We start from the raw sequence: 27,519 nt of genomic DNA on the forward strand, positions 1-27,519 counted from the left end.
AGCAAAGAGCTGTGCCACTTACCACCCTTCCCATATCATTATAAATCATTTACCAAGTGCTCACATGTATGTCATCTATGATGGATCACGAAATCAAAACACATGCATCATCCAGTCTTCAAGAAAATTTTGACTAAATACTTTAAAGCCACAATTATATGCCTAATACAGGATCTTGATTTGGTCTGTCAAAACCTTGGAAGTCATTACCCCAAAAGAAAAGACAGCAGACATCTGGTCAATCAATTTTATTTTTAATTACCCAAATGTGCATTGACCTTTGTGTCGAGACATAATGGAGGATAGAAAAGAAAGACAAGATTCCTACTCTTAAAGCAACTAAACGCATCTGGAGGCACATTGCAAAAGACAGTAAGACTTAATGGATATATATACTGAGTAGCATTTGAGCAGCACAAGACCATTTAGTTCAGAGGAAACCCAAGCAAGGGGCCACCATTTGCGATGATAGCAGAGAGTCGAAGAGAGCGGTTAGGGAATACATCCTGGGAGGTGGGAAAAGTGCTGCACCTGTGTTGTAGGCCCCCAAAAACCAGCGGCTTACTGGGTAGTTAAGTTCCACCTCTGTCAGCTCCAATTTGTTAGACTCTAAAATAGAAAGTGAGGATTAGATGGTCTCTAAGATCCTCCAGCTATAACAGTATAGGATTCTGAAGACAGATGTAGAGAGCTTGGAAAAATAAGGGCATCACAGGAATAAAGGTTAAGCACAAAGCCACAAAGGTGAGAAAAAACTTGTACATGGGCAAGGTGTGTGGTGGGACAGCCAGGACCTTAAACAAGGCTATTTAACTATTCTAAAGAATCCAAGGGCAGTAATCTCGAAAATGGATGAGACAGCATGCCAAGCCAAGTAAGGAACACTAACTAGGGGCCAAAATGAGATAGAGATACTGTGTTGCCTGTGGTCACAGTCTGATTTATCTTTATGCTCCTAACCATGCTCTGTATTCTTTATATCTTTGTGGAACTTCATTGTAGCCCCTTCCTCAAACCCACAACCTAAATAGAATTAAGAAGAGGGTGTGGCTCCAGACGCCCTCTCTTCAGACCCGTACAAGTAACCCCCTTTTGTAGGCCAGGAAGCCAAGAGCCACAGCCGAAAACATGGTGGTCAATCCAATCAGTCTCAGCAGACCAGGCACAGAGGGCAAGTTCCTCTCCAGGAAGGTGGTTGTGATGGGCCGAGCAGGAACATCCTGGGTTCAGAGAACACTGGGTGTTAGTACAGAGCTTGCACACTGCATTCCAGAAAAGTCTGTATTCCCTCCAATTCTCTGAACATGATTCCCTCTTGCCAACCTCTAAGACATCAAACATAACATTCCCTCCACACATATTGCTCACTCCCTCTTCCCCACTGGGCCCTATATTTAACTCCCCTCCTCAGAGAGCCTTCCCTGAGCCTCCAGCCTAGGATGGCCCTCCTTTTACATTTTCTCTCAGCATGGCTTCTTCAATACACTTGTACTTTTTGGTTATCATCTGTAGTCCCCAGCAGATGTCAAGCTCCACAAAAGCACTGCTGTGTCCTTACTCCAATGACCCATGCACACAACACACATGCCATAAATATTTATTGAGTGAGTGGATCAATAGTCTCCCCTGCATCCCACAACCCCCTCTCTGGCAGAGACACTAAGAGGATGACTTTGGAGTGGCAGCTCTATTCTCTCTGACTTCACACTTAAAAGGACAGAGGAATGACTTTGGCCTTTTTTATCCCTTGTCCTCTACAATATGCTTGTTTTATTTAAAAGATTTATATGTTTATTTGAAAGGCAGAGTTTCAGAGAGAGGGCAGGAAGGCAGGGGGAGATCTTCCATATGCTGGTTCATTCCCCAAATGGCCACAAGGGCTGCGGCTGGGCCAGGCTGAAGCCAGGAGCCAGAAGCTCCTTCTGGGTTCTTCCACATGGGTGGCAGAGACCCAAGCACTTAGGCCAACCTCTGTTGCTTTCCCGGGTACATAAGCAGGGAGCTGGATTGGAAGAGGAGCAGCTGGGACTCAAACTGGAGCTTATATGGGATGCCAGCATCACAGGCAGCGGCTTAACCTACTCTGTATAATGTGTTTCCACTCCATCCTCTGTGTGGCCTTTCTTCTAGCCAGGAACGCTTCCTGAGGTCTTACTACAAAACTTATCAGTACATTGAAAATGAGTTATTAATCTAAATATGCTCCGATTCCTTCCAGCCCTTTACCCCTGGACATGGGATGCTAAACCTACTTCTTTTTTTCCCACCTCTTGTTGAAAATCACTAGGTTAGATATTTATTTAACAGACATTTATTGAGTCCTTCATACATGTAGAATTGAGAAATGTCTCCATTTTAAAAACTCTTTATTTCATTCCTAATAATCTGCAATGAACATAGCAGCTACAAATTTATCAAAGTTCTTCTAAATTCCTCACCTCTGCCCTAACCCCTGATACCTATTTTAAACATTCACTGAATTAATAGATACAAATGTGTTCTTGCAAGTCATTGTTTGTAGAGGAAAAGGCTCTAAACCCTTGAAATAAAATATAGCTTACCACAGATTCTGGTTCCGACTGCCAGATTTCATCCTCTGGAATCTTCCCAATGGCATGCAGGATCTGAAAAGAAGGAGCAGCTTGGCGAACAGCAAAAGTGATCCCAACTTTCTCCTACACTGCTCTTGAAGTATGATATCAGAGGCTCACAGCGAGTAAGTTTGGTAAGTTAGGAAGGTGCCTTAACAGGGATGAGAGCTGAGGGATTTTCATGAACGATCACAGAAACAAGTTTGGTTCTGTAATGCTGGATTTAGTTATTGCTCAGTCGGAGCCATGGTGATCTTCTACCCCATGGGCTCTTTTTACCTTCATATGTGAGATATTTTTTGCTATTACTTTTTGGTTAAGTTGTTTGCTCCATCTGGAACTGCTGGGAAAGAAAAATGGGGGCTTCAGGTATCCTCAGATGGGGGTTACTGAGGAGTTGACCTCCAGGCTCTCAGACAGCTTTGATCAGCTTGGCAAGCCCATGGGTTTACTCCCTGTCCGTGACCCTGGGTCCTACCTCTCGGGCAGCTCTCTCTCCAGCCTCCACAGCCCCCTCCATGTAGCCGCTCCAGTGTGTGGCAGTCTCCGTGCCTGCAAAGTAAATCCTGCCAACTGCCTGGCGTAGAACCCTTGGAACAACAGCAAGAGGTTAAAATGGTTAGTCTCAGCAAGCCAGAGAAGAGCTTTCCCACAAGGGCCAAGGCTGCCTGGTTTGCTCAGATTCTAAATATCACCTTCTCGGGACACAACCTTTATCATGCATAAAATGAGTCTTGGACTAAGTCAGTTCTGTCAGCTTGACATCTTTTTTTAAAAAAAGAGGTTTTTTTCCTTTTGTAAGATTTATTTATTTGTTTGAAGAGATACAGAGAGAGGAGAGAGAGAGAGAGAGAGAGAGAGAAAGTTCCATCAGCTGGTTCACTCCTCAAATGCCCACACCAGCTGGGGCTTGGGCAGGCCATCCATGTCTCCCACATGGGTGTCAGGGACTGAAATATTTGATCCATCACCTGGTGTCCCTCCCCCAGAGTGTGCATAAGCAGGAAACTGGAATGGAGAGCAAAGCTGAGGCTCAAATCCGGGCACTGCAATATGAGATATGGGTGTTCCAAGCAGCATCCTAACTGCTGCTCCAAACACCCATCCTATTTTTCTTCAAATTTGTTTTTTGACAGGCAGAGTGGACAGTGAGAGAGACAGAGAAAAAGGTCTTCCTTCCGTTGGTTCACCCCCCAAATGGTTGCCACAGCCGGTGTGCTGCGCCAATCCGAAGCCAGGAGCCAGGTACTTCCTCCTGGTCTCCCATGCAGGTGCAGGGCCCAAGCACTTGGGTCACCCTCCACTGCCTTCCCAGACCACAGCAGAGAGCTGGCCTGGAAGAGGGGCAACCAGGACAGAATCCGGCGCCCCAACCGGGACTAGAACCTGGTGTGCCGGCGCCGCAGGTGGAGGATTAGCCTAGTGAGCTGCGGCGCTGGCCCTTCAATCTTTTTTTTTTTTTAAACTCCATGACATAGCTACTTTTTTTTTTTTTTTTTTGACAGGCGGAGTGGACAGTGAGAGAGAGAGACAGAGAGAAAGGTCTTCCTTTGCCGTTGGTTCACCCTCCAATGGCCGCCGCAGCTGGCGCGCTGGGGCCGGTGCACCGCGCTGATCCGATGGCAGGAGCCAGGTGCTTCTCCTGGTCTCCCATGGGGTGCAGGGCCCAAGCACTTGGGCCATCCTCCACTGCACTCCCTGGCCACAGCAGAGAGCTGGCCTGGAAGAGGGGCAACCGGGACAGAATCTGGTGCCCCGACCGGGACTAGACCCCGGTGTGCCGGCGCGGCAAGGTGGAGGATTAGCCTAGTGAGCCGCGGCACCAGCTTTATAGCTACTTTTATCATTATCTCATTCACCCACGAGGAAACTGAGGCTCAGAGAATGTGCAGTGACTCACCAAGAGCCACATTACTAGGTAATATCAGAGCCAGGATTTTGAACCAAATCTACCTAATGTTAAAGTCTCCATTTTTATCCTAAATGTTGCCTGGTGTATCATCATCACTAGTTAACAGGGAATGCCTATGGGTCAGTGTGGTGTGGTAAACGGCAGATTAAACCATTGCTCGCAATGATGGCTTCCATATCAGAGTGTATTTAGTTTGAGTCCTGGATGCTCTACTTCTGATTCAGCTTCCTGCTAATGTGCCTGTAAAGCAACCAATGATGGCTCAAGTACTTGAACCCCAGTCACCTATGTGGGAGACGTGGATGGAGTTCCTGGCTCCTGGCTTTGTCCTGGCCCAGCCCTGGCTGTTGTAGCCATTATGGAGTGAACCAGTGGATGGAAGATATTTCTCTCTCTCTCTCACTCACTCACTGTCTCTGCCTCTCTCTCTCTGCCACTCTTCCTTTCAAATAAATATATTAATAAATCTTTTAAAAGCAAGGAGTGCAGGGCCAGCACTGTGGCATAGTAAGGTAAGCCTCCACCTCCAGCGCCGGCATCCCATATGAGCACTGGTTCATATCCCGGCTGCTCCTCTTCCAATCTAGCTCCCTGCTAATGGCCTGGGAAAGTAGCAGAAGAGGGTTCAAGTGCGTGGGCCCCTGCATCTGCAAGGGAGACACAGAAGAAGTTCTTAGCTTCAGATCAGCCCAGATCTGGCCATTGCAGCCATCTGTAGAGTGAGCCAGCGGATGGAAGACCTTTCTCTCAGTCTCTCCCTCTCTCTGTAACTCTACCTATCAAATAAATAAATAAATAAGATCTTAAAAAAAAAGAGTGCTCAGATGTGATACAAAGGGACCTAAGTGTCACAGACTTTGCCTGAAGAGGGGCAGTGTGCTTTTACTCTCACAAAAACAACATAAGGGGAGCATCACCAACAAGCCATTATTCATCCTGTCTCCAGTTTCCATTACATCAGTGAAGGGCTGTCCAGAGCTAATGCCCATGCTCCATCCTCGTCAACACTGTACACTGCTCAGCCTCTTATCCAAAAACCAAAGAGACTGGCTTGAATTGGTGGATTTTCTTTTACCTGCCCTTACTGTAGCCATCGAGAAAATACAAGATATTGAATATTAGTATACTGACAATAATACATGGAATGATCTGGAATTATTGAGAGCCTGTAGGTATTCAGGATGGGTTTGCTTTCTCCATGTCCATTAAATACTGCTACTTTTCACTGCATGCTCACTGTTTTAAAACATATGGAACTAACCCCAGTTGGAGATCTCTGGGAAGCCTGGCCAAACCCTGTAGTTAAATATTGGAGGAGAGAACAAAGGCTTAGATAGAACTAATTATGCTCACAATCATTCATTTCAAACAGATGGAGACAGTTTTGCTCCATTAATCATGTAGAAACCTTCTTCCTTTATTGAAATAAAAGTGCAACAGTTAGAAAAGAAAAATCCCTGTTCCTTCTTTCGTAGGTGAGTGAACAGACAGCATATACTTACAAAGGATACAGGACATATATCAGAAAGGAGAGCTCCGCAGATACTTCTCCTGGTTCATGTGCTTTTACTGCACAATCACTACAATCAGCTTTCACACCATCCAGAAGGAAAATTCTCTGAGAAACGTATCTAGTCCTGTTTTTAATTTTTAATTTTTAAAATTTTAGAGACAGAGAGATAGATCAATCTTTCATCCTCTGGTTCACTCCCCAAATGCTTACAAAGGCCAGGGCGGGGCTGGGGCTAGAGTCAGGAGCTGGGAATACAATCCAGGTGTCTCACATGGGTGTCAAGAAGCCAATTACTTCAGGCATCGCCACTGTCCCCCAGGGTCTGCACTGGTGGGAAGCTGGAGTCAGGAACCGGGGCTGGGACTCAAACTCAGGCTCTCCAGTGTGGGAGACGGGTGTCTTAAAGGCAAGGCTACGTGCCTGCTCTGTACTTAGTTCTTTATCAAAGTGATACTAGTAACTTTGTCCACTGTCTTTCACCTGGAAACAGAACACTTACAAGGGTACTTCAAAAGGTTCATGGAAAACGGAATTCAAAGATAGGTTTATTTTGGTCCAAAAATTTTTTAAATCCATGCATAGTTTTTTCATGATATGCACTTCCACGAACTTTCTAAAGACTCCTCGCATGGATTTCAAAATTCCAAAATAAACTTGGGTGGTATGTCTATTACGAAGCCTTTGCAGAATTGTCTAGGTAAAGCAAATCTGTCCTTCCATGTTTCTCCATGGTGGCTCTATTTACCTCAGAACTTTAGATGCCATTTTTGTTATTCTGCCCTCTCACCCATCACCACCATGAACCCCCCCGCCCCAGCACTGTCAGTTCCTTCCTAGCAGGGAGGTGTGTCCTTGGTATTGAATTTTTCAGCACAGTGCTTAGCAAATGGTGGGCACTTAGCCAATAAACGCTGAACGAAACAATTACAATTGACATTACTTTACACTGAGCCTATCCAAAACTCATCCTAATGACCAAGTATTTTATCAAGTGGTACCCTTTGGCCCCAGAATGTTCTTTCATGATCAGATTTTTCCATCTTCAATAGGATAAGGGAAGTGCTAACTAAAGTCATTATGAACCTTCTGAGAAGCAGGTTTTAACCTTTCTTTGATTGGTTTCTATGGATAGACTGATTAGCCATTTCCATTTACTCACATCCTCTGTTTGTTGCATATTCTCAACAGCCTTTCACTCACTATTCTATATTCCTTACTTTTAATTCTATTTTGTATTTATTTATTTGACAGATAAAGCTAGCTCCTATCCACTGTTTCACTTTCTCTCTCTCTCTCTCTTTTTTTTTTTTTTTTTTTTTTTGGACAGGCAGAGTTAGACAGTGAGAGAGACAGAGAGAAAGGTCTTCCTTCCATTGGTTCACCCCCCAAATGGCCACTACGGCCGGCGCTGCGCTGATCCGAAGCCAGGAGCCAGGTGCTTCCTCCTGGTCTCCCATGCAGGTGCAGGGGTCCAAGCACTTGGGCCATCCTCCACTGCCCTCCCAGGCCACAGCAGAGAGCTGAACTGGAAGAGGAGCAACTGGGACAGAATCTGGCGCCCCGACCGAGACTAGAACCCCTGGGGTGCCAGCGCTGCAGGCGGAGGATTCGCCTAGTGAGCCGCAGCGCCGGCCCACTGTTTCACTTTCCACATGCCTGTAACAGCTGGGGCACTGAAACCAGGACCCGGGAACTCAATTCAGGTCTCCTACATGGGTAGCAGGAACCCAACTACTTGAGCCATCACTGTGGTCTCCCAGGGTCTGTATCAGAAGGGAGCTTGAAGAGTCAGCAGCCAGAGCCAGGCACCAAACCAGGCAATCTGACGTAGGACGAGGGTGTCCTAACTGGCATTGTAACCACTAGGCCAAATGCCTGCTCTTACATATCCTGTTTTGTTTATATTGAACTCTCAGCATGAAATTATTGCTTGGTTTAGTATCACCATAACTATCATAATAATTACTGTTATACTATTAATTTACACCTTGTTATTACCATCAAATGCAATTTAGCTAAACATCAATGACTCATACTCAGATGCACAATGCTGTGAATGCTAAAAGCAAATGAAATGTGCACTCTGGGTGAACTGTGATATGTGAATTATATCTTTAAAAATACATTAAAAATAACTCTCACTTTCACTAACATACAGCTTATTGACCACTGTAGGTCTTCTTGTGCCTCTTCATCCACTGGCTAATGGAACTGAGGCTCGGAGAGAAGAAATGACCCCTCTAGGGTATCCAAGTTTGTTACTGGTAGAATCAAGACTGAAACCAAGTCCCTTCACACAAAGTGTAGAGTTCATTTTGCTTTTATAATGCACTTAAATAGGGCTGCATTTGAGGAAGTTTCACTGAGTTCTGAACTCAGCACAGATGATCCCCCACAAACCCATAATAAGTCGAACATATCCCAAGTCAAGAATGCATTTAGGGGCAGGTATTTAGCCTAGTGGTTAAGATGCTGGCTAAGATACCTACAGCCTGGGGCCAGCGCTGTGGCATAACGGGTAAAACTACCACCTGCGGCGCCAGAGGCACTGGCATCTCATGTGGGTGCTGGTTTGAATCCAGTCCAGCTCCCTGGCTAATAGTGTGCCTGGGAAAGCAGCAGATGATGCCCCGTGTGCTTAGGCACCTGCATCCACGAAGGACACCTGAAAGAAGTTCCTAGCTCCTGGTTCCTGGCTTTGGACTGGCCACATGTGGCAGTTGTGGCCATTCCAGGAGCGAATCAGCAGATGGAAGGTTCTCATTCTCTCTCTCTCTCTCTCTCTCTCTCTCTCTCTTTTAAAAAAGCATTTAATTCACCTAACCTACTAAACATCACAATTTACCCTAGCCTACCTTAAATGTGCTCAGGACACTTATACTCATCTACATTTGGACAAAAATAATCTAACAGAAAGCCTGTTTCCTCATAAAATGTTGAGCGTCTCATGTAATTTATTCAATACTATCCCGAAAGTGAGAAACAGAATCGTGTTATGGATATACTTTCACACCATCACATAGTAGAAAAATTCCAAGTCAAATCATCATGAATTGGAATCATCTATAGAAGCGTATTTCTTCTGATAAAGCAAGTGAACCCTCTGACTATATGAATTGCTATTCTTTTTGCATTTGTAGCTCACATCATTTCCGTGGGAAAACAGCACTCTGGACAGTCATGCTTGGTTTTGGTTTTCTTTTCTCAACTTCTTTTCTTCTTATCTACATTCTTCCCACCTGTTCCCCCCAAATCCCATTGCTGCCATTTTCTGCATTAAGTTATTTTTGTACAGTTCAGGTCTAGTTTATTTAAAAATTTTTTCTTACTTAAAGTAAACAAATTTCATGTATTTCATATATACTGAATTGCTACTCTTATGCTGCAACCTTCTTTGGTCACATTGATTGCAATTGATCCTCTAGAGGAATCAAGAGTGGAAGGCAGCACTCTGGTACAGAATTATGACTTCTTTCACGAGATTGATAAAGTACAAAGGAACTTTGGGCTTCTTTTGGGGTAGCAGTTATTTATAAGCAACAAGGGAGAAGAGCTTTGCTTGCAGGTGCAGAGGATCGCGGTCACAGCTTAGCACACTCTCACTCTACCTTCCGTATTGAGTCATGATGCCCGGTGGGAAGTAGGTCGTGTAGCAGCCCCCAGAGTACTGCTCCTCACACCAGTTCTTCTCTTCATAATGCACCGGCTGCAAGGCAAAGTGACAAAAGCTTGAAGGAGATGCAGAGGAAGCTATCTAGCCCAGAATAAGTCAAACACAGTCCCGTAGGCTTCATGCTGGTGAACCAATGTAGGCATCTCTCAGGGCCTGTGGGGGGATTGGTTCCAGGATCTTTGGCTGATACCAAAATCCATGGATACTCTAGTCCCTTATACAAAATGGCATAGAGTTTGCATATAACCTACACATATCTTCCTGTATACTTTAAATCATCTCTAGATTATTTAATACAACATAAATGCTATGTAAATAGTTGTTACATTGTTTTGTTTGGTGAATAAGGACAAGAAAATGTCTGTACATGCTCAGTATAGAATCATATTTTTTTAAAAGATTTATTTATTTTACTTGAAAGTCACAGTTACACACACAGAGAGAGAGGGAGAGGCAGAGAGAGAGAGGGAGAGAGAGAGGTCTTCCATCCGCTAGCTTACTCCCCAGATGGCTGCAATGGCTGGAGCTATGCCGACCTGAAGCCAGGAGACAGGAGCTTCCTCCAGGTCTCCCACACGGGTGCAGGTGCCCAAAGACTTGGGCCATCCTCCACTGCCCTCGCAGGCCATAGCAGAGAGCTGGATCAGAAGTGGAGCAGCCGGGTCTTGAACCAGCACCCATATGGGATGCCAGCACCACAGGTGGTAGCCCCACCTGCTATGCCACAGCACTGGCCCCCACAAAGAGTTTTAAAAAGAATTTATACCAGGGCCAGCATTGTGGCACAGGGGTTAAGCTGCTGCCTACAACACTGGCATCCCATATGAGCACCGGTTCGAGTCCCAGCTGCTTCACTTCCAATCCAGCTCCCTGCTAATGTGCCTGGGAAAGCATTGACAAATGACACAAGTCCTTGGGCCCCTGTACAAACATGGGAGACCCCAGTAGAGTTCTAGGTACCTGGCTTCGGCCTGCCTCAGCCCTAGCTCTTGTGGCCATTTGAGGAGTAAAGCAGTGGATGGAAGAACTCTCTCTCTCTCCCTCCCTCCCTCCCTCCCTCTGTGACTCTTTCAAATAAATAAATAGATCTTTTAAAAAATGATTTATACTTATTAATTATTTATACTTATTTATACTTATTAGAGTGATTGAGCAGGGAAAAAAACAGAAAAACACAGCTGTAAAATTGAAAAGGATGACGAGATTCATGGTTTTGGTGGAGAAGAGCTTTGTTAAGGGAAGCTGAACAGATAAACTAATGTTTTGTGACATGTGGACACTCATGTTGATGGTGATACTTGTAAACAACTATTGTTCTGAAAAGTATATTTTGGCCACAAACTTGCAAAACTAGAGCTGAAATTTTGCAAAGCTTGAATGCTTAAAGTCACTGAATGAAAGTTTTATCACTAAGCACTACTTTGAAACAATAAAATCAACAGCAAATTTTAAGATAAAAATGGATGCTTTAAAACAGATTTTGAAAAATGTTTTGTTTAAAAAAAATTGTAGGGCCAGCATTGTGGTATAGTGTGTTAAACTGCTGCCTGTGACGCTGGCATGCCATATGGGCAGCAATTTGATTCTTATCTGCTCTACTTCAGACCCAACTCCCTGTTAATACACCTGAGAAAGCAGCAGCAGATGACCCACATGCTTAGGCCCCTGCCACCCATATGGGAAACCTGAAACAAGTTCCTGGGTTCAGCCCGGGCAGCCCTGGCTGTTGTAGTCAACTTGGGGAGTAAACTAGTGGATGGACGATCTCTCTCTCTCTCTCTCTCTCTCTTTCTCTCTCCTTCTCCCTCCTTCTCTCTCCCTCTCTCTTTCTGTAACTCTGCCTTTCAAGTAAATTAATGTCTTTTTAAAAATCTGAAATCATAGAGCTGACTTTGCATAATCATTTGTAAAGCAACCTACTTATAAAGTATGAGGCCCTGCCTGCTGGGCTAAGTGGCTCCAGGTCTTCTGTAGTGTCTCTTGGGGCTGTACCACCTAACAGAGTTTGGGAACCTGTTTTCTGCCAATGGTCATTTGCATTTTTATAACATCACTTACAGGCCATACAAAATTATCAACTTAAAAATCAGCCTTCTATAGATTGACTGAATTTCTCGAGTCCCACCTGTGGTTGGCTTGGCAGGGCCAGACCAAATGATTTTGTGGGCCTTATACAGCCTGCAAACCAGGCACTCTTCACCCTTAGCCTAGTATCTGATGGCTACCGCTACCTCCTGTACCACCCTTCTTTGGCTTTCCCAGCCAATCAGAAGGAAGGCTGCACTTTATTTTTCATCTTTCCTAGCTTCCAGAAATGTCTCTCTTGCACTCGATAGACACCAAAGCGAGAGCAAAGCAAGTCGCGCTTTCTAGGCCAACAGCAAACAAGGACAGAACCAACACTGCATTATCATCAGGGAAGAATCATCCACATTCTTCTTAGAAAAAGAGACTTTCCAAAATGAAAAATGATCAACTTTTGCATAAATATGAGAATAACCACTTTACTCTCCAAGTGAGGTTCCCCAAACAAGGACCTCACATGCTGTTAGATGAACTTCAATTACAAACTGAAATTACCTGTTTCTGTCTCAGAAGGTAACTTCATAAATGTCTATCAACCAAAGTGAAACATCTGGAACAGCAGTTTTATAAAGAAAAACTAATGTTTTATCAGATGGTAAATGATTTTTTAGTGTGCATATAATTTTGGTTTTGCTACTTCACTCATTATATTACCCTTGAGTCTGGAGGCAATGACTGAATTTAAACTTGCTAAACAGTATGGAAGCAAAAAAAAAACCCAGAAAAGAAACTGTCGCTCCCCCATTCGCGGAGGAACGACAGTGGACCCTGCGCTGTTCTTTTATCTGCTCGGCTCTTCCCGGGTTAGCTGCCGGTCCCTCACTCGTGGAGGAACGACGCCGTCCCGGGTTAGCTGCCAGCCCCTCCACCTCCGTGGAGGGGCGGCACCCCCCGCCGCTTTCCCCGCTTCTGCGGAGGAGCGGCACACCACTGGTCAGCTCTCTCGGGGGCTCCTCAGGTGTTCCCTCAGATGTTCCTGGTGCATGTTGTCTCTCTCCTCCTTTATAGTCCTCTTCCACCAATCCCAACCCTGCTGCCCACACGCTGAGCACGCTGCTCTCCTCCAATCAGGAGCAGGATCAGCTCCTGCAGCTTATCAGTGAAACTGATGAGGCAGCTGCGTAGAGGTTGTTTGGTCTCTCTCAGCGCCATATTGTGGGAGAGCAGATGCATAGAATCCTAGTTCCAGTAATTTAGTCTAGTCTCAGTTGCTCCCCACAAGAAACAAAGCACCTTCCTCATTATGTTTCTCTGCAAACCAATCAATTAACTGCTGTTATTCATTTGCTAAAAAGAACTCCCCCAAACCTCAAGAGCATATGTTTCACCTACTGCAAGGATTCAAGGTCTGCAATGGGGACAGAGATCTTGCTTTAAAATAATGAACCAAAACAACAAGTTCAAAGGCATAGCAACTCAACCAGGAGGATGCCGGCTACTCCACAAATGAGCAAGGTTAATGGGTAGAGTCCTAGGACCAAGCCACGTAGCTGATCAACTAAATCGTGGGATATACTGCAGAGATTTGGAGTTCAGAGGCTTAACAACGTACACATACTTAGCCTCCTTTTTGATTTTTCTCACATTTTTAACTGCTCATTAGTCTCTGCTGACTTCAAATGCTTCATGGACAGCTAGATTTAATAATCACTTTTCAAAGGAGATATAATCCATGTTAAAACAAAAACAGCAATTCCTCATTTTAAATATTGGTGAGGGAGATGATTATGGTTACCGGTTAGTTTGTGCTGGTTAGCCTGCCTACTACCCGGTCTCCCTACCCTGCTCCGCCCCACCCTGCCTTTAATCACCTTGGAGCTCACTTGATTAATCGGAAGATCATTATTTCCTCTGGCGACTTCACCACACATCTAGGAAACTCAGCAGACAGGACCTAGCCTATCAGCCTGCTCTCCTTCATCCTTAATGTTCAAGGGTAAAATAAGGACACACAGGAAGGGGCCAGGTCATCTATTTTGACCTAGAAGACTGGGGGTGGGGGGTGGGGGGAGTGTTAGTTTATGTAAATGAATGGGACCCTGGTCTTTTTATAAGATCATCTGAGAAAAACAGCTCCTTTCATCTCCATCCTGGCTGCCAAGATCTGGGATTTCCCTTGGGTGGCTTTAGCAGAAGCTAGCCTTCTGACTCCCTGACAGAGAAGGGAGCAGACTGGCCCCAAGTCCTGCTTCAGGTAGAGCTCTGAATTCAGGGACAAGTGACACCACCTAAAGCACAGCAGGATCACTGACCCGCCACCAGCGCAGTCAGGGCCCTCACTCTCCCGAAGCACTCAGAGACGGATCAGCCTTGTGCAGACCCCTCCATGAATGTATCAAGAGAAGAAACAAGAGCGCCAGAAACCGACTTGCACGAACCAATTCCTACAAGCCCCTCGAGGATGAAGCAAGATCTATCTCCTTTAGGAAGGGGTTGAGAAACAGCCTTACCTGCAGAGCTTCTTGGGAGCCCAGCACTTTTGCATAGAGCTCACAAAGTTTCTTCAGCCTATGGGCAAACAAAAAGACAGAGGTAAATATGAAGAAGAAAGGGAAGAAAAAGTGAAAGAGGAACCTGTCTTCAATGAGGTCTTAAATCTATGAGGCCACAAGTATGAATCGTGTAAGACTGCTGATAAATCTTGAAGCAACTAGAGTGCCACATTGCCTGAATCACTGGGGACATACAACAACTTGCTCATTCGTTCGAGAAAACAGATTGCGTACTTCTTAAGTGTCCGTCCATTTACTAAGCACTGGAGCTTCAGGGACATTGAAGACACGGCCCTTGCTCACCCCACTTTGCCCCCTTGCCCAGGTACAAGGCGATAGGCACAGTGAAAAGTGAGGGGAACAGGAAAAACTTTGAATTCTGCTCCTGCCTCTTTCACATTGCGAGATCTTGAGAAGCTTACTCCAGCTCTCTGAGCTTTAGTTGGACCCGCAGTCTTGCAGGATTTTCTCATTAATGATTTCCAACAGTGTGGCTCCCACAACAGCAGCAGCGGCATCCTGATGTGGGGAAACCTTCTTAGAAATGCTAGTTCGCAGGCCTTGCCCCAGACCTCCTGACTCAGAAATAGGAGAGGTGGCAATCGGTTTTCACAAACCTTCAGATGGTTCTCAAGTTTGAGATCTCTCACAAGAAAGTGTATACAGTTGCCCACCCAATAACTGAAACATAATACATAAGTGCTCAATAAACAGTAGCTCTTAAGAAATTTAGTTTTGGGGTGTGGAGAGAATTGGAAGTAAGCCAACAGTTATAATTAGTCAATTTAAATATGAAGTTATAATTCTTTCAAGCCTGATTTTTGCAGAATAGTATGCTTAAAGGGACCTTAAAGATGATTTAAGAGCTAGGTCAGTGATTTTTTTTTTTTGACAGGCAGAGTGGACAGTGAGAGAGAGAGAGACAGAGAGAAAGGTCTTTCTTTTGCCGTTGGTTCACCTCCCCTAAATGGCCACCATGGCTGGCGTGCTGCAGCTGGCACAACGCCCTGATCTGAAGCCAGGAGCCAGGTGCTTCCTCCTGGTCTCCCATGGGGTGCAGGGCCCAAGCACCTGGGCCATCCTCCACTGCACTCCTGGGCCACAGCAGAGAGCTGGCCTGGAAGAGGGGCAACCGGGACAGAATCCGGCGCCCCGACCGGGACTAGAACCCAGTGTGCCAGCGCCGCAAGGTGGAGGATTAGCCTAGTGAGCCACGGCGCTGGCCTAGGTCAGTGATTTTTAAAAGTGACTTTTAGTATTTTTTTTTATTTATTTGACAGGTAGAGTCATAGACAGTGAGAGAGAGAGAGAGAGCGAGAAAGGTCTTCCTTCTGTTGGTTCACTCCCCAAATGGCCGCTACGGCCGGTGCCGCACGGATCCAAAGCCAGGAGCCAGGTGCTTCTTCCTGGTCTCCCATGAGGGTGCAGGGTCGAAGGACTTGGGCCATCTTCCACTGCCTTCCCGGGCCACAGCAGAGAGCAGGACTGGAAGAGGAGCAGCCAGGACTAGAACTGGTGCCCATATGGGATGCCAGCGCCACAGGCGGAGGATTAGCCAAGTGAGCCACAGTGCGGGCCCCAATATTGTTTTAAATTCAAAACTCTACAAACAAAAGTATAGGAAAATGCCCAATTTCTTCCCCTTGCCTTCTCTTTGTCTTTGTTTTTACATAAGTGAAATAGTTTGACACAAGCACATGAATAGTTGAACACAAAAAAAAGCAAAATGAAATTCAGAAATAGAACCCTGAGGAATACTGATCTCTCTACTTACTACTTACTGAATTCTTTATTTAGTGGGGAGTTAAGCTTGTGATTATAAAGTATAGTGAAAATATGTCACTGTAAAAATTAAAAGAAAATGGGGCCAGTGCTGTGGCGTAGCAGGTTAAGTGGCCGCCTGCAGTGCCGGCATCCCATATGGGCGTCAAATCAACTCCCGGCAGCTCCACTTTCAATCCAGCTCTCTGCTGTGGCCTGGGATAGCAATAGAAGATGGCCCAAGTCCTTGGGCCCTTGCACCCGCGTGGCAGACCCGGAGGATGCTCCTGGCTACTGGCTCCTTGCTTTGGATTGGTGCAGCTCTGGCCATTGCAGCCACTTGCAGAGTGAGCCATCGGATTGAAGACCTCTCTTTCTTCCTCTTCTTCTCTGTGTAACTCTGACTTTCAAATAAATAAATAAATCTTTTAAAAAACTGTATATATGAAATACATGAAATCTGTTCCCTTTATACAAATAAAACAGAAAGCAAAATTATCAAACCAGAAAAAAAAAGAAATAGAACCACATACATAAGGAATTTAGAATACATATATAAATGGGCTTTTTAAACTGGGGCAAAGGGTTTATTCAGCCAAATGGCACTGGTGAAAGAAGAAATAAAGATGGACTCCTACATTACTTCTTTTTTTTTTTTTTTTTTTTTGACAGGCAGAGTGGACAGTGAGAGAGAGAGAGAGACAGAGAGAAAGGTCTTCCTTTGCCGTTGGTTCACCCTCCAATGGCCGCCGCGGCCGGCGTGCTGCGGCTGGCGCACCGTGCTGATCCGATGGCAGGAGCCAGGTACTTATCCTGGTCTCCCATGGGGTGCAGGGTGGGCCATCCTCCACTGCACTCCCCGGCCACAGCAGAGAGCTGGCCTGGAAGAGGGGCAACCGGGACAGAATCTGGTGTGCCGGCGCCGCAAGGCGGAGGATTAGCCTAGTGAGCCGCGGCGCCCGCCCCTACATTACTTCTTACATCAAGTATATTTCAGAAAGATCAAAGATTTACATATAATAGATGAGACCATAAAAGTAGTGGGACAGTTTACTGTAAAGCAAATTAGGTATCCCACCCTTCTGATGGCTCTTTTGTTTTATCCTGAGCAAGCCAGACAGGGTAAAATATTGCAAATCAGGTCTTTTGATGGGTTTTGTCCTCTCCTTGTAACTGAATGTCAAGCTGGTAAGTTTTTTTCTTCCCCAAAATTGTGTGCAAAAACTCCACTACCACCAGCCACTTTGGGTTTTGCCTCTCTTGGAGCCCCCCTGCAGGCCACTCTGGCTGGAGGTCTCTGACTTAAATAAATCTTGCTTTTAAATACTTTTTTAAAAAAGTAATGAGAAAATGGATGATCTTACAGAAAAAAAAGTGTTCTGGAATAGGAAAGTCTTTTCAATGCATAATATACTATCCAGAAGCTATGATTTACTTTTATTTATTTTTCTCCATTTTTTAAAAAATTTGACAGATTGCCAGCGCCGCGGCTCACTAGGCTAATCCTCCACCTTGCGGCGCCAGCACCCCGGGTTCTAGTCCCAGTCGGGGCGCCGGATTCTGTCCCGGTTGCCCCTCTTCCAGGCCAGCTCTCTGCTGTGGCCCGGGAGTGCAGTGGAGGATGGCCCAAGTGCTTGGGCCCTGCACCCCATGGGAGACCAGGATAAGTACCTGGCTCCTGCCATCGGATCAGTGCGGTGCGCCGACCGCAGCGTGCCGGCTGTGGCGGCCGTTGGAGGGTGAACCAACGGCAAAGGAAGACCTTTCTCTCTGTCTCTTTCTCTCACTGTCCACTCTGCCTGTCAAAAAATAAATAAATAAATAAATAAATAAATAAAAATTTGACAGATAGACAGTGAGAGAGACAGTGAGACAGAGAGAAAGGTCTTCCTTCTGTTGGTTCACCCCCCAAATGGCCGCTATGGCCAGCACCGATCCGTAGCCATGAGCCAGGTGCTTCTTCCTGGTCTCCCACATGGGTGCAGGGCCAAAGCACTTGGGCCATCCTCCACTTCCCTCCTGGGCCACAGCAGAGAGCTGAACTGGAAGAGGAGTAACCGGGACTAGAACCCGGTGCCCTTATGGGATGCCGGTGCTGCAGGCGGAGGATTAACCAAGTGAGCCACGGTGCCGGCCCCAGAAGCTGATTTAAAAATGGATAAATCTGACTTCATAAAAAGATGAAATTTTATTACAGTATAAAATGAATAAGCCCTAAACATGAACAAAAGAAGTTGGGAAAAATCTGTTCGAGGCACTGGAGGTCCAGCAATGAAACAATCCAGACAAAACTTCCTATCACCATGGATCTTACATTGCAGTGAGGATGCTTTTAAATGAGTGGCCCAAGCAGATCTCCATAGCCCTGGCCATGTACATAAGTGGCAGTGGTAAAGAAGAGTACCCAGACAGAAGGGGAAAGAATAAGTCACAAGTCAAGGGCTCTTAGCTGGTAAATATGTGGCATGGGAATAACTAATTGGCAGCAGTCAATATTGTCAGAACAAACTGTCACCTCCAGAGAAATTAATCCCTTTTGTAGTAAGCATGGTAGACTGTCCTGCAACACAGTAAGTTGTCTAACTGTTAATCTCCACAAGTAAATTTTCAGCACCTGGGGTTATATCCATTTTCATATTCTCCATAGCTCCTAGCATAATGTCCTATGTACAACAAACTCAATAAATAGTCATTTGAATATTTGGCTCTTAAGTTGCAGCACTGTCTTTATACGGTAAGATCCATGTAGTTAAGATATGAGACACAGCATTGGTATTATACATAAGTAAAACTGAAAATCAGGCAAGTAGACAAAAAAAAAAAAAAAGGAAAAAACAGGAGGAAAGGGAGCGAGAGAGGGAGGTGAAGAGAAAGACAAGAGGCAGGCAAGCAGGCAGAAAGAGGCACTTCTTTTGTTACCTTTCTTCTTTGGTAAGCCGTGCCAGTTTTCTGGCTTTGTGGGCAAGGATAAATCTGAAAGACACAAACGAGGAAAAAAGAGGAGAAATAAGTGGATGATGCTTTCATCCTGGTCTCATTTCTATAGCTACGTATGTGCTCACTGTACAACGTTAACACCAACCAGAAATAACAAGTTTATTTTATGTTCAGTGTTTGAATATTACATGTTACATTCCCGATACAGAAGAGCACTTTCTACCTTCAGGGAGTCAAGGTATTCAAAAAGAGATGACTGGCCAGAAAGGCTACTTAGAGTGACATTATGACTGATGTGCTTCCGCATACCCAGGCTGCTGGGCAATAGCAATGAGCCCTGGGCAGCAAATGCCCGCTTAAGGTCACGTCTCAATCCTTCCAATTGCATCCAGTCCTTGCTCATTGGTTTCGTCTCCACCGTGGTGTCTCCTTAGCATCGAACCTTCTAGATTCTGCCTCTATTTCTAGCCCAACAATTGCCTTCAACTTAACAACTCATTCTGGGCTCTCTGTTCTGACCCTTGGTTCCCTCTGAGACAAACTCATGCATGTCTTAGGTCTCCTCTCAAGTTTGGCTACTCCAGTGAACCACCTCTGCGGGCTGGATGCTGGCCCCCAAGACATCTGCCTCTGTGCTGGTCCCCTCTTGAAAGCTGAGGACTGGGCTGGCTTTAACTCCTCTCTAATGGGGACTTTAAAAATCTCAGCACCTTACATAAAGAACATTTGCTATAGTTGCAATATGGTTTTCCCCACTAAAACTCAACATTGAAATCTGATTCTCAACTTGGTGGTAGCTGAGAGGTGGCGGATCCTGTAAGTGTTTTGTGTCTTGAGACATCTGCCCTCATGAAGGAATTAATGCAGTCCGTCCCCATGAGCGTGGAGCAGTTCTCAGAGGAGCAGGTCGTTATGTGAGTTTGGCTGCCTCAGCTCACTCTCTTGCTTCCTGTTGCACCATGTGATCCTTTGCTCACGCCTGCTTCTCTCCCACTTTTCTGCCCTGCATGAAGTAACACATGGCCCTCCACCAGAAGCTGAAAATCTTTTAGATGCTGGTGCCACATCCCTTGGTTCCCAGAGCTATGAGGCAAAAATACACATCTTTGCTTTATAAATCACTCAATATTAGTTGTTATAGCAACACAAAACAGAGTAAGACAGTATTGATATCTGCACAGACTTCACAAGAAACCCTCTTTTAGTAAAGCACCCCAGGTCAGGCCTTTATATCACGCTGTCAACAAAAGATGGCTATCAAAATATATCTACCCCCTCAGAACTAAATATGAAAAGGAAAATTAATATAATGGATTTTAGAATGTTATTGGTATTATATTTCCTTTCAAGATATTTATTTATTGGAAGACATTACAAAAACAGTAAGATTGTTTCTACTATTAGATTTGGAGAATAAGGTCATTAACCCATTAGGCCCCACATTTTCAATTCTGTGACTATTTCAACAACATAATATTTATTTCAAAGTTATGATAAGTAGTGTATTTACCACTCAATGTAAGTCTACAAGGGTGCCCTGTATTTAGAATAATGGCACATAATGGGTTAAGTGAAAAGGTCATTTAACATAGTTTGAGGCACATTTATTGATAGTATATGATGAACTCAACACCAAATAGCAGCCACAATACCATAATTATGCCTTACCCCATGATAGCTGCATAGTTGCCATCAGGTTTGGTATCATCCAGTGTGTAAGCAATTGGAGCTTCTTCCCCTTCAATGATCATGGTTCCACAATAATCTTGGAGAAAAGCAAAATGGAAGGAAAAATGTATCACCCTATCCAACGGCCCATAGCAGATATAATGAAGCACATGTTTTTCAAGTTTAGAAGCCTGAAGGCTGAATACAACATGTATACTATGTAGGTATATATGTATGCTCATAGAGCATACTCTAAACATATGAAGGCAAACCAAACTGATGTCAAAAGGAGCGCTAAGTAGCAAACATTTTAAAGAAAAAAAAAAGCCCTTCTCTGCAAAGAACAGAACCAGGAGATAAGAATTCATCCAGGCACCATTCAAAGAAACCTGATTTTCCTTGATGTTAATACTTGTGTTCCCATTTCCTTTTTCACAAGGAACCAGAATAAAATCCAAACACGTGTAAAAGAAACACTAGTCCACTCCTATAAAGCAGATGGAACTGAATGCTCACATTTTATGAGGAGCCATTTAATTTGATTAAAGTGGTTCTTGATTATTTGGAAATAGGGCAGAGAATTTGGATGACAAAAATCCATAGAGTTCCAAGCTTTCATTCCAACTATGACCTCCAAAGACCCTTTTCATCCTCGAGAACAGCTTAGGAAACAATTTCATTTCATCCTGGACAAAAGTGCTTCCTTCATCCTCCTCCCAAACAAAATCCAATGGTCTTCCTTATCTATCTATGGGTATCCATGGATTCAAACAACTACAGATCAAAATGTGCTAGAAAAATATGTGTCTCTACTGAACACATACAGACCTTTTTCTTGTCATTAATCCCCAAACAGTACAGTGAAACAACCATTTACATTGTTTTCGCTATTATAAGTAATCTAAAGATGATTTAAAGTGTATGGTGGGGGGGGACTGGCATTGTGGCACAGTAGGTTAATCCTCTGCCTGTGGCACTGGCATCCCATATAGGTGCCGGTTTGAGTCCCACTGCTCCACTTTTGATCCAGCTCTCTGCTATGGCCTGGGAAAGCAGTGGAAGATGGCCAAAGTCTTTGGGCCCCTGTACCCATGTGGGAGACCCAGAAGAAGCTTTTGGCTCCCGGCTTCGGATTGGCCCAGCTCCAGCCACTGTGGCCATTTGGGGAATGAACCAGTGGATGGAAGACCTAGTCTCTCCTCTCTGTCTGTAACTCTACCTGTGAAATAAATAAATAAAATATTTTTTAAAAAGTATATGGGAAGACTGTGTAGATTATATGCAAGTACTACACAATTTTACATGACACATTTGAGCCTTCATGGATTTGATATCCATGAAGACTCCTAGAAACAATGCTTCCGTTTGTACCAAGGGACAATTATTATAGGCTATTTTAACAAAAGAATGTGACAGAGAAATGGTAAAAAGAGATGGCAGAGTCTAAAATGTTCTAGAAATATCCCACGTCTCTGTACCACTCCTCCAGTGCCATCATTTACTTGGCATATTTCAGGTGACTGAAGAGCATATGGCAGAAACTCTGGAACAAATAACTGTATGGAAAATCCAATAAGAGGGTTTTAAGATGAAGGAGAAAACAAAGAACAAACTTTGTGGCTATGAACCTCAACCTGCAAGTGGGCACATGTGTGAGAACAGATGCACTAGAGGCCTTTTAAACTACACTTTCCCCTCCTACATCCCTCCCCATTGCCCACCCCAGGCAATCAATGCCCCAGTCAGCCACTAGCTTGAGGGGTACTTTCATGCCACTCAGGTGTGTTGGGTCAGGAAAGACACTGAGAAAGACTGAAGTATGGGAAGGAGATGTGCTTAAAGTCTGTCCAAGAACTCAGAGAGACTTCAGAATACAAGGGCAACTGGTGTTGTGGTACAGTGGGTTAAAACTGCCACCTGTGATGCTGACATCCCATATCAGAACGCCAGTTCAAGACCCAAGGTGCTCTGCTTCCTATCTAAGTTCCTGATAATGTGTCTGGTAAGGCAGGGGTAGATGACCCAGCTACTTGGGCCCCTGTTACCCATGTGGGAGACTCAGATGGAGTTCCAGGCTCCTGGTTTCAGCCTGGAGCAGCACAAGTTGATGTGGCTATTTGGGGAGTGAACCAGCAGATGGAAGATGGATCTCTCTCTCTCTCTTTCTCTCTCCCTCCCTCCCAACCCCTATGTTTCAAATAAATAAATATTTTTTAAAAAGCTAATACAAGAGAAGTTGCTGTTACAAGAAGGCAAGAAAGAGAGGAGAAAAACAGGACAGGATCTGATCAGAGAAAAGAGAAAGTTCATGTTGGTCATGTAGCAATCAGTTGGATGAGACAAGGAGCTGGCACATGATACCAGTGGAGGAACTGCCTTCTGGGTAGAGGGACTCCTTGTACACTTCCTTCCTAGGATGAAGCTGGCCTGTGAGCCAGGCAGGGACACTTGAAGGAAGTGAAGGAACAAAGAGCCGAGAGAAATGTCATGTTCACGCCAGACCTGAAGCATGCAGAATCAGTGCAATTTCTACCACTCACAGAAGAAAGCTCAGGAGTCCTGCCTGTACCCACAGAGCATCCCACCAGCTTCACAGGGCCTCACTCCTAAAAAGGAAGGGCTCTTCCAGACATATAAGGGGGTCTTATCAGAAGAAAGTGAGGCAGACACTTGGTCTAGCAGTTAGGTTGCTAGTGAAGACACCTATGTCTCACATCATAGTACCTGGGTTTGATTCCCAACTCTAGTTCCTGACTCCAGCTTCCTGTTAATGAGAGGCAGCAATGACAGTGCAAATAATTGAGTTCCTGCCACCCACATGGGATTCCTGGATTGAGTTCCTGGCTCTTGGCTTCCGTCTGGCCCAGCCCCAGCCTTTACAGTCATTTAAGGAGTGAATCAGAGGATGAGCGTTCTGTCTCTGTCTCTCAAATTAAAAAGAAAAGTAGAAAAAGCAAAGACAAAAGTAGAAACAAATGAACCAGAGAGACTCTTGGGAAAAAAGACAGTGATTTAAGGAGTAAATTTCCCCAAAAGTACTAAGAAACATCCTAAGAGAGAATGGAGGAGAGACTATAATAGCTATAAGAGGTGATAAAGAGGAAGATTCAGAACAAAATACTTCCGTAGAGACAGAGAGAGAAATCTTCCATCCACTAGTCCACTCCCCAGACGGCCGCAACAGTCAGAGCTGTGCCAATCTGAAGCCAGGAGCCAGGAAGCCTGAAGCCAGATCTCCCACATGGGTACAGGGGTCCAAGGACTTGGGCCATCCTCCATTGCTTGCCCAGGGCACAGCAGAGAGCCAGATCAGAATTGAAGCAGTCAGGACTTGAACCAGGGTCCACATGGGATGCCAGTGTGGCAGATTGGGGCCTTAACTTGCTGCACCACAGCGCTGGCCCCACATAGTATTTTTATATCTGAGCATTTATTTGTATTTGCGATTTTTAGGGTTTTTTTTCCTTATTCTATTCTGAATTTTGAAAAACATGAGCAATAAAGTATTTTAAAATAAAAAACACATTTTTGCTCCAGAATAAACCTATTTTTCAATTCTACTTTACACAAACTTTTTGAAGAGCCCTTACAGATTTAAAGTATTACCAATGCAAACAATAAATCTTTAAGGACAAATAACTTAAAATTTTAACAATGGTTCCCTGGGGGAAAGAGCAATAGGAGAGGGACATTTTCCATACAGTTCAACTATCTGAAAGTTTTATGATGGATTTAGTTCTGTAATTTTTAGTTTAGTTCTTAATGAAATAATTAATTTCAGAGGGAGAGAGGGGAGAGAGAGAGTGTGTGAGAGAGAAATAGAGAGAACTCTCATCCACAGCTTCACTTCCCAAATTTCCTCAATGGCCAGGGGCCAAAGCTGAGAGCTAGAAACTTAATCCAGTTCTCCTACATGGGTGACAGGAATCCAATTACTTGAGGAATCCAATTACCTGAACCAATGTCTTCTAGGGTCTGCACTGGCAGGAGGCTGGAGTCAGGAACTGGAGTGGAGTATTGAACCCATGTACTGCATGTATGTGGGACACAAGTGTACTTGCCAACATCTTACCTAGAAGGCTAAATGCCAACCCTGTATTTCCATAATTCTTTACAAAGCAGGTATTATTCCTGTCACTGAAAATGATATAAATTGATATAAATTAGATGTGAAGGTTTAAGGGAAAGTATAAACAGCTAAAAGAAGAGCAGAAGCAGGGAGACTGCAAGGATACAAAGTGTTGCTAACAGCCAGCTCTCTCCACATGTATGGGCTTAGCATGAAGGGCTCAGGTGGCTGACATGGGCCCTGAGGAGGGAAGGGTAGGGATGGTGAGGGAGAATGGACTTAGGATGACTTGGTGGAAGGTTGGCAAAGATGGGGGCCTTTCACTACACATCTGTTGAATATATATGACCGAACAAATTAATTTACCACAAGGGTACTTCAAAGAGTTCAAGAAAACCAGAAGAGAAGTTTACTGTGGTACAAAAATGATTTTGGAATCTATGTGTTTTTTTTCACACCACATTTTCTGTGAACTTTTTGAAGACCTCTGACATGCATGGATTTCAAAAATTTTTGCACCACCATAAACTTACCTTTAATTCCATTTTCCATGACCTTTTGATATACATGTGTATAGTAGAACCTTGACACTCATGAGATGGCTTGCTAAGCATTTTCAAAACCCTCATCTTTGTGAATATCTTTATAAACCCATATTTTAAAACCTATTAAGAAGTGTTAATCACCCATCCTCACAAGATTTTGTAGGATTAAATAAACTTCATATTGCATTATAAAGAGTTGGACATATTCCATGGAAACTTAAACCCATGAGTTTGTCTAACATACTTTATTTGAAAGAACCGTACTTAGAACCTGGACTAAGGTTTCGTGTCCAGCATTCTAACAAAAACACTTATAAGCAAGTGCATGTCTTGACGCCAAGTTTCTTGGACCTTCTCTTGAAGGTCTTCATAAAGGGAAATGACTCACCTTTCTTCCTCCAGAAGGGCTCCTTATAGTAAACCATGCACTTGATGATTGAACCCAAAGGCACACGAGTGATCAGCTGATTTCTCATCATCGGCAGAGGAGGATTGTAGTGAATTTTCATGCCCAGAACAGGAGGAATAGCACTAATGACATATTTAGCCTAAAAGAAAAGCAACATGGTTAAACATAATTGGTTTACTTGTTTTTCTCCTAATGATTCTTTCTCATTCAACCCTTGTCCCCATTCCAGCTATTCTTTTGTTTTTCATCTTTATCATGTTTTATTATAGAACACTTCAAACACTACAGAAAACGGTGTATTGAATGCAAAGACAATAGCATTTGTGTATTACTCAGCTATGGTGTCCTGCCATCATATTTTATCTGTCCTCCCTCCTTTTCCCTCTCTCTGATGGATTAACTGCAAGCAAATCTGATATATGACATAAATCTAGTACTTTATTTCTGAAATGGATAGATGAAGATATTTCTGAAAATAATTGCTCAATGTCCCCAGGTATTTTTCAGATGACTGCAACCATATGTTGACAAAACAGTTTTGTCAGTACAGGAGAGCCCTGAACCCTCACCTATATGCCTATCTGCTAGGGCAGCTGTGGAAGCAGTCAATTTTTTTAGGTATAAACTTTAGAAGAAAATAGCAATGAAACTGTTGTGATTTGCACTATTTATAAAGTAATTTTAGAAATGCATGTCTTATCTGGGTGTATAGTAGGATTTGAAGAAAACTCATAGCTATTGTACTGATTGCCTAGTTACTTCCTCCTTTACTCCAAAACTAGAATTCCATTCTTCTCTCCCAGTTTCCTTATATGCCATTAGAGCACTGAGAGAAATCTCAGAAGCATATCTTCTTTTTTTTTTTTTAAGGATTTTATTTATTTGAGAGTCAGAGTTACAGAGAGAAGGAAAGACAGAGAGAAAGGTCTTCCATCTGCTGGCTCACTCCCCAGATGGCCACAACAGCCAGAGCTGGGCCGACTGGAAACCAGGAGCCAGGAGTTTCTTCTGGGTCTCCCACATGGGTGCAGGGGCCCAAGGCCTTGAGCCACCTTCTAATGTTTTCCCAGGCCATAGCAAAGAGCTGGATCGGAAGTGGAGCACCCGGGTCTCAAACTGGCGCCCATATGGGTTGCCGGCGCTTCAGGCCAGGGCGTTAACCTGCTGCACCACAGTGCCGGCCCCAATTGTATTGTTTAAATTATACATATATACCAGGTATGGTGTAATAATGCAATACATGTATTCAAAATGTGATGACATCAGGTTAACCCTAACCCTGAACCGGCGCCCAGATGGGATGCTGGCACTGCAGGCTGGGGCTTTAACCTGCTGCGCCACAGTGATGGTCCCCCAGAAGCATCTCTTCTTAAAAGAGAAGCTAGAAGGATCTTGTCAAAACCTAAAGCAGCTCTTATTGTTCCCTAGGTCAAAACCTCCAATGACTTCCCATCACACTTGGAGTCAAAGCTAAGTTCCTCATAATCACTTGAAGGTCATACAGGAAATGGATTCCTATTAAACTTCCATTCCCATCTTCTGTTACTCTTCCCCTCGTTCCTCTTACTGCTGCCATTTCGACCACCTTGCTGCTCCTTGACCATGCTGTGCTTGCTCCCACCCCAGGGCCTTTGCACTGGCTATAGACCCTACTTGGAACACTCTTAGCCCAGAAAAACCGCATGGCTCAATCCCTCATCTCCTTCAGTTCTGTGCTCAAATATCACCTTCTCAGAGAAGCCATCCTTGCACAACTTACTGAAACTTACACAACAAATCCTACTACTCCACCTTCTGATACACCCTCTCCCTCCCCTGCTTGATTTTTCCCATACTCCTAGTCACTATCTGACAGTCTATATAA

At 44.3% G+C, this 27,519-nt stretch overlaps 1 protein-coding gene across 2 annotated transcripts in view; it reads right to left on the reverse strand.

The window, feature by feature from the left end:
• Positions 1-233: 233 nt before the first annotated feature.
• MAOB (monoamine oxidase B) overlaps positions 234-27,519 on the reverse strand; it is a 116,598-nt gene continuing 89,312 nt past the window's right edge. For both annotated transcript variants that reach the window (XM_002719872.6, XM_089324086.1), the window contains exons 8-15: positions 25,635-25,794; positions 20,633-20,729; positions 18,947-19,000; positions 14,225-14,282; positions 9,625-9,722; positions 3,070-3,181; positions 2,562-2,624; positions 234-1,220 (exon numbers count right to left, since the gene is read on the reverse strand). In XM_002719872.6, the coding sequence (XP_002719918.2) occupies positions 1,068-1,220; positions 2,562-2,624; positions 3,070-3,181; positions 9,625-9,722; positions 14,225-14,282; positions 18,947-19,000; positions 20,633-20,729; positions 25,635-25,794 (795 nt within the window). In that variant the 3' untranslated portion in view covers positions 234-1,067. The remainder of the gene's footprint in view (positions 1,221-2,561; positions 2,625-3,069; positions 3,182-9,624; positions 9,723-14,224; positions 14,283-18,946; positions 19,001-20,632; positions 20,730-25,634; positions 25,795-27,519) is intronic.

Source organism: Oryctolagus cuniculus, chromosome X (genome assembly GCF_051225735.1).
Source record: "Oryctolagus cuniculus isolate XC-2025 breed Fujian yellow rabbit chromosome X, ASM5122573v1, whole genome shotgun sequence".
NCBI lineage: Eukaryota > Metazoa > Chordata > Mammalia > Lagomorpha > Leporidae > Oryctolagus > Oryctolagus cuniculus.